The 7,827-nt window shown below is 34.7% G+C and overlaps 2 protein-coding genes across 4 annotated transcripts in view; both read right to left on the bottom strand.

Annotated features, from left to right (window-relative positions):
• Window positions 1–4,073, bottom strand: part of LOC108736001 (pancreatic triacylglycerol lipase-like) — an 8,831-nt gene extending 4,758 nt beyond the window's left edge. The window contains exon 1 of one of the 3 annotated variants that reach the window (XM_018468249.2): window positions 3,710–4,073. The gene's annotated coding sequence lies outside the window, so the exon portion shown is untranslated. Of the gene's footprint in view, window positions 1–2,212; window positions 2,310–3,709 lie in introns of those variants that run through there. The other 2 variants (XM_025976460.1, XM_025976459.1) reach the window with 2 other exon arrangements.
• LOC112905000 (lipase member H-like) lies at window positions 2,356–5,188 on the bottom strand. The gene is made up of 2 exons (XM_025976453.1): window positions 5,184–5,188; window positions 2,356–3,149 (listed from the first exon to the last, which is right to left on the bottom strand). The coding sequence occupies exons 1-2, from the start codon at window positions 5,186–5,188 to the stop codon at window positions 2,756–2,758; spliced, it is 399 nt and encodes a 132-aa protein (XP_025832238.1). The 3' UTR covers window positions 2,356–2,755.
• Window positions 5,189–7,827: the final 2,639 nt, after the last annotated feature.

The following is a 7,827-nucleotide window of genomic DNA, read 5'->3' on the forward strand; positions in this document are numbered from 1 at the left end:
TTCAGTCATCTAATGGACCTTAACGCGAGTGCATTTTCTTCGGCTGATCCGTAACTTAATACCAAACATAAACAATAACATCACCCCAAAAACCAGCTGATTCCGACCTACTGAAGGTGAATTTTTCTACGATCAGCTGGCAATCGTAATTAATTTGCGATTGTGCAGGGCCGGCATCAAAACTGTTATAATTTTATAATTTTTTATTTTGTTTCAAAAGTCAAAAGTGTTATAACATTTTATGTTCCAAATGTCCGTAGGAATCTGTGGTATAAATATTAATTATTATAACTGGGACACCCTATATTGTGAATATATATATATATACAGAGTTGACTGAAATAAGTGGCAAGCTTTGCAATAGTGAATCGCATGGTATCTTCATCATTCGCCGGTAACATAACATTTCGAATGCTTCAGCCTTTCCTTTTCCGACGCGGCCACCGTCCATCTTTCGCACCCGTACGTACACCTTTTACTATCTTTTTTGAATTTATAAATTAATCGTTCGCGAGCATAGAAGTGACTTCTTTGCACTATCCTCTGCTTTATATCCCTACTACTCCTTCCGTCCTGACTTATCTCTCTTCCTAGATACCTAAAATCAGCCACCTCGCTTCCTGTCTTAACATTCGCTCTTTTCATACTCTTTTTTTCCTTGCATTTTTGTTTTAATTTTATTTACTTTCATGCAATACTGTTTTGTTAATACCGCTTCCATTTTATTTAAATGCATCTCTAACTCCTACTTGCTAGATGCTAATATTGCTATATCATCTAACCTCTAACCTCTTGTCCTGCATGTTTTGAAATTTCCTCTTGTAAGCCATCTATACCTGGCGCCTTATTATTCTTCAAGTTTTTTAATGCAACATCGAACTCTTCTCTAATTATTGGATAACCAAATTCATCTATCTCCACACTATCTTTTTTCTCTAATACAGTGTTTCCCAACCTTTTTGTCCACGCGAACCAAAAGAAAAGTCCGAAAAAATTTGACGAACCCCCTATGTAGTCATTAATGACAGGTAAAAGAAAGCATTAAAATCTGATAGAATATATACTTTTTCATATTGCATAATAATTGAATCGTGAAATATTTAAATAAAACATTAATAAGACTGAAATGATGTAAATGTAGTAAATTGCCTTAATTTGATATTTATTTCCAATTGTATTGTAAAAAAAAATATTACATAGAAGGGAAAACTGCTGCAATGATTTTAAATATAAAGCAGAACATGATACGAATCACATTGATAAAATGTTTTAAATATAAATAAATGTTTGTAATAAAAAGAGAATAAATAGTATTTGATTACTTGAATAAGAGGAATAAATTTTAACGTANCAAATTATTAAAGTTTTCACTGTCTAGCTTATAAGAGATAAAAGAAGATTGTAATATATATCTGTACAAAACCTTGTTTCTTCAAAAATATCCGAGAAAATTTAAATGCTCATATTCAATATATCCTTTGTATTATCTTCCCCAATGATATATTATTAAGAAAGGAGGTAAATTTTTCTTAATTATATAATCTCTACCGATGCTTGGAGTAAGATTTTTACCTTGATAAAGACACTGTTCCAAATATTTTCACAGAGAATAATAATAATAATAGAAAGACAGATACAAAAGAATTCGAGTAGAAATATTTACAAAAGGGTGCAATATAATGTTTAGTCAAATATATGTTTAAAATTAAATATAGCGGTGTTATTATCCGCCACACTACATAATTTCTTCTGTTAACTGCACAATTCAGAGAGAAAGACGGCACGTGTGAATACTTCTAAACACTTGCTTGTCTCACTGGTGCCGTGCACGGCCACGGCGCCGTGCCGTTGCAGTCCCCATGCCGTGCTGCGACGGCAGCAAACCGTGCTGTGTGAACGCTTGCATATAAACCAATGTATTACTATTATACACGGCACGGTTGCAAAAAACCGTCTGTGTGAAAGCAGGATCTATTTGCTATCAGAATATCAAATAACTCGCGCACTCATTGCTATCTTATGTCCAAATAATTACTATTTGCGATTAATTATATAATCACGTCATTACACGGTAAAGTAATGCTGATGCAGAAATGATCGTAATGAGTTTTAAGCTTAGAGGTTATTTTTGAATTAAGAAGCTAGGAACCTTGCTCATTTGCTTTAGTGAAGTGATAGGTCACGGTAATAGTTTTATTTGTATAAACTGTACTTGCTTATTCAATATCCAACATGATTTCACCATCATCATCATCATCATCATAAGATGCCGCACGACTGGTTGGACACGCACCACTACTGTTTCCTACTTTGAGCTAATCTTCGCATTTCCTTAAATCTAGAACATCGTACATCCTTAACTATTTCCGAACAGTAATCTAATCTAGGTCTACCTCTACCCCTCTTAACTCTTGTTTCTGTTTCCAGCATATCTCTAACTTAGGTAGTTTAAACAAATATAGAGTTTAACATAAAATGCATTTCATTACTTTTATGCTACAAACATCGAGAAAAACAATAATTAGAGTTTACATCAAATATGAACGTCACCTACTGAAGTTATCATGATTGTAGTAATTTATTTAAACTATATAAATAGTAGACCATAAGGCGTTATACATATAATTAGAATTGTGAATACGGTGAACGAGAATTTTTTCGCAAGTAATAATCACCAGTGGCTCTAAAATGCAAAATTCTAGTTATATAAATGTTTTTGAAGATTATTTGTTAAATCTTTACTTAGTATCAATATTCACACCTCCAAGTCATTCGACTGACATTCTCCAGAACGGAAGTTGCTATAGCTGTCGCATTTCCAAACAGAAAACCCTCCTGATCTTACAGATTCTGCAAATAATGCGAAAGCCCTACCGTGTGCACACGAACCAGTTGGTTCAAGAGTGCAACCAGGCTGATTTCCTCCTCCATTAGGTCTGTAATCAGCAGTTCCTAGACTACCTCGATAGCCCAATCTACCAGCACAAGTGTGAATTGCTTGAACGAATTGGGCATCCGATGGGTCTAATCTATTGTCCGTTTCACTACTGTGAAACAGAGGTCCCGCAGGATCCAACCCCACTATTACACCAATGCTACTATTTACAGCTGCACCGGCGCATCCAGCTATATGAGCCCCAAGACTGTGACTGTTGAAAGAAAAGTTGCATTACAAGATGTAGATGATTTTAAATATTCTTATTAATTTGTTGGACACGGAAACGTCTGGAAATGTTTGCTTACCCTACAATTGTGAATTTGTCGGCGTCCAATCCAAACTGACTTTACATATTCGCAATGAATTGTCCCAAATGTCTTCCAATATCGGGAACGTTTGCGAATGCAATTGTGTACAAGTATTTCGCGTGAACTACATTTTTACTACTTCTACTTAATCTTCCTATTTCTGCAAGGTACTTATGAAATATCCTGTATATATTTGAAAGCTTTCTAGTTTATATAAGGGGAAATTTTACAATTAGTGTACATAAATGTCCAATTGTATCTATTATTGTTGAATACTGAATAGGGCTGCCTTGTCCGTGTTGTTAAATAACATCGTAGTCACATTAAGTTTTATTCAGTTATTTAATTTTTTTTAACTCATATCACTTCGAACTACTGTAGTGTTAGTGATAACACTAGGAGTGTAAACACCAGGTTTGCACGATTTTACAACGGCAATAAAATAACTTTAAGTAATACTTACCAGGGTTATATACTGCAAAAGCAGTATTGACTAAAACGAGCAAGATTCTCATTTTGTTGGAAATTTACAAAGATGTTCAACGTTTCCAAATTGTCGTATTTATGCTTTTCCAATCTTGAAATTTATCATTTCGTATTTGGTCCAACCGATAATATTTTATCATTTTATAAGATACGAGGGCAATTTCATTTTTTACGCTATTAACAGCATCGCCGTATTTGCTGTTTAGCCTACCCTTGAACAAGTCACTGCTCAGCAGCTGTACCTAATGAAGCCTCACCCTGCTTTCACTCAGACGGTTTTCTAACGGCAACCGTGCCGTGCCGTGCCGTAATTTCATTTTGCTTTGCGTTCACACTGCACACGGTTTTTCACGGTTTAGTTTTGTTTTGATACATGACCAAAATGGACGAAAGAAAAAAACGCATGTTGTTACTAATGATATGGTATAATCGCAGAAAAACACAAAAAACAAGAAGATTTTGGATTCATCCACTACTTGAAAACAGACAATTGATGGGTGAACTTGTAACATTATTTCATGAGCTACGAGAGGATAGCTCCAAATTTTTTAATTATTTTCGAATGTCCATTAGGAGTTTCGATGAATTATGCGTAAAATTGCAAGATGATTTAAAAATTAGTAATAATATTTAATATCAAGAGGGAAATAAAAAAAAAATGAGTATCAATCAGAAAACAATCTATCAGAAATAGAAAAAGGTTTTCCTTTCTGTTATGTAACGCTTTGATACCAAAAGAAATCAAATTATTAAAGTTTTCACTGTCTAGCTTATAAGAGATAAAAGAAGATTGTAATATATATCTGTACAAAACCTTGTTTCTTCAAAAATATCCGAGAAAATTTAAATGCTCATATTCAATATATCCTTTGTATTATCTTCCCCAATGATATATTATTAAGAAAGGAGGTAAATTTTTCTTAATTATATAATCTCTACCGATGCTTGGAGTAAGATTTTTACCTTGATAAAGACACTGTTCCAAATATTTTCACAGAGAATAATAATAATAATAGAAAGACAGATACAAAAGAATTCGAGTAGAAATATTTACAAAAGGGTGCAATATAATGTTTAGTCAAATATATGTTTAAAATTAAATATAGCGGTGTTATTATCCGCCACACTACATAATTTCTTCTGTTAACTGCACAATTCAGAGAGAAAGACGGCACGTGTGAATACTTCTAAACACTTGCTTGTCTCACTGGTGCCGTGCACGGCCACGGCGCCGTGCCGTTGCAGTCCCCATGCCGTGCTGCGACGGCAGCAAACCGTGCTGTGTGAACGCTTGCATATAAACCAATGTATTACTATTATACACGGCACGGTTGCAAAAAACCGTCTGTGTGAAAGCAGGATCTATTTGCTATCAGAATATCAAATAACTCGCGCACTCATTGCTATCTTATGTCCAAATAATTACTATTTGCGATTAATTATATAATCACGTCATTACACGGTAAAGTAATGCTGATGCAGAAATGATCGTAATGAGTTTTAAGCTTAGAGGTTATTTTTGAATTAAGAAGCTAGGAACCTTGCTCATTTGCTTTAGTGAAGTGATAGGTCACGGTAATAGTTTTATTTGTATAAACTGTACTTGCTTATTCAATATCCAACATGATTTCTCCATCATCATCATCATCATAAGATACCGCACGACTGGTTGGACACGCACCACTACTGCTTCCTACTTTGAGCTAATCTTCGCATTTCCCTAAATCTAGAACAGCGTACATCCTTAACTACTTTTGAACAGTAATCTAATCTAGGTCTATCCCTACCCCTCTTAACTCTTGTTTCTGTTTCCAGCATATCTCTAACTTAGGTAGTTTATATAAATATAGAGTTTAACATAAAATGCATTTCATTACTTTTATGCTACAAACATCGAGAAAAACAATAATTAGAGTTTACATCAAATATGAACGTCACCTACTGAAGTTATCATGATTGTAGTAATTTATTTAAACTATATAAATAGTAGACCATAAGGCGTTATACATATAATTAGAATTGTGAATACGGTGAACGAGAATTTTTTCGCAAGTAATAATCACCAGTGGCTCTAAAATGCAAAATTCTAGTTATATAAATGTTTTTGAAGATTATTTGTTAAATCTTTACTTAGTATCAATATTCACACCTCCAAGTCATTCGACTGACATTCTCCAGAACGGAAGTTGCTATAGCTGTCGCATTTCCAAACAGAAAACCCTCCTGATCTTACAGATTCTGCAAATAATGCGAAAGCCCTACCGTGTGCACACGAACCAGTTGGTTCAAGAGTGCAACCAGGCTGATTTCCTCCTCCATTAGGTCTGTAATCAGCAGTTCCTAGACTACCTCGATAGCCCAATCTACCAGCACAAGTGTGAATTGCTTGAACGAATTGGGCATCCGATGGGTCTAATCTATTGTCCGTTTCACTACTGTGAAACAGAGGTCCCGCAGGATCCAACCCCACTATTACACCAATGCTACTATTTACAGCTGCACCGGCGCATCCAGCTATATGAGCCCCAAGACTGTGACTGTTGAAAGAAAAGTTGCATTTCAAGATGTAGATGATTTTAAATATTCTTATTAATTTGTTGGACACGGAAACGTCTGGAAATGTTTGCTTACCCTACAATTGTGAATTTGTCGGCGTCCAATCCAAACTGACTTTACATATTCGCAATGAATTGTCCCAAAAGTCTTCCAATATCGGGAACGTTTGCGAATGCAATTGTGTACAAAGTACGAGATATCGAACTCCAATCTACCACGAATATATTAGCATCAATAACATCCATATAGGCGGACCTAATGAGTTCGTTAAAATTACTAGAGTAACTGTTTCGCCAACCATGAATCAAGAAGATATTCTGCTTTGAAGAATCGTAATTGGATGATGATGAAAGTGCACTAGCGTCCAGCGCATGTATTTCAGGAGTTGAAGCATTGTTTTGGGTGTAAAGATAAAGTGTAATGTCGGATGTAGAGGCAAATGCTTCAACAGTAGGAACTGATGGATCGATTACTTCAACCACTCCATTTTCATCGTATACTCTTAGCATGCGATCAGAGGATACACTTGGACTTACTGAAATAATTTAGAAGCGGATTTACTTATTAGAACGTATTATAGTTTATATAAAACAAAATTTTACAAATAATTACATACATATGCATGTATTAATTAATAATTAAAAGGAAGACTCACCCCTAATTACCACAAAAAACTTTATTTGAGCGGTCACGTGTTTCCCCCACTTCGAGACAGTCTCGCGTTGATAATGCACACGTATGAAGTGGGCGAAACACGTGTCCGCTCAAATAAAGTTTTTTGTGGTAATTAGGGGTGTCTTCCTTTTAATTTTTAATTAATATGCATAGATATCTAATCTAAACTACGTAATACTGTTGGATCATGAAAACGGCAATAAAGGGTATTTCAATAATACTTACGAGGGTTAGAGGGTACAAAAGCGATGTTGGCTAAAACGAACAAAATTCTCATTTCGCCTGATTCTCTCAAAAATGTTCATAGGTTCTAAAATATCGCTTTTATACCTACCTATTTTCCTTGTTCATATTAATAAATTTCCTACTTGAGCTTAAGTACTATCAACCCATAATACCTTTGGATATTTCACTAGTTTAGAAGATAATATCAGATATCAATATTTGTAGACTCTTGTAATTGATTAGTAAATCATTACTAATCAAACATTTTCCAAAAGGCATAACAGCTTGACAACAAACGTCACGTAATGATAATAATTGTCGTTAATTGAGTATAGGACGGAAAGGTACTGGCAAGAAGGAATGCAGCGTGTGCAAACTGGAACTAAATCCACTCGAACATATTTTGGAGACATGTCGAAATGGAAGGAAAATATGATCTTAAAAGGATGGGACAAATATTATGGTGAAGAAAAATAACAGAAAAGCTTTTAAAATATTTATTTTGTAAAATTCATATGTAGTCATAGAATTAGCATGTAAAAGCACCTTATATATACGAGGGTGGATTGATAAGTTTCCGGCCTAACCAAGAGATGACGCCACTAGGCCTACCTTGAGGTGACATTCTATAGTACCATC

Source organism: Agrilus planipennis, unplaced genomic scaffold (genome assembly GCF_000699045.2).
Source record: "Agrilus planipennis isolate EAB-ADULT unplaced genomic scaffold, Apla_2.0 scaffold75, whole genome shotgun sequence".
NCBI classification, from domain to species: domain Eukaryota; kingdom Metazoa; phylum Arthropoda; class Insecta; order Coleoptera; family Buprestidae; genus Agrilus; species Agrilus planipennis.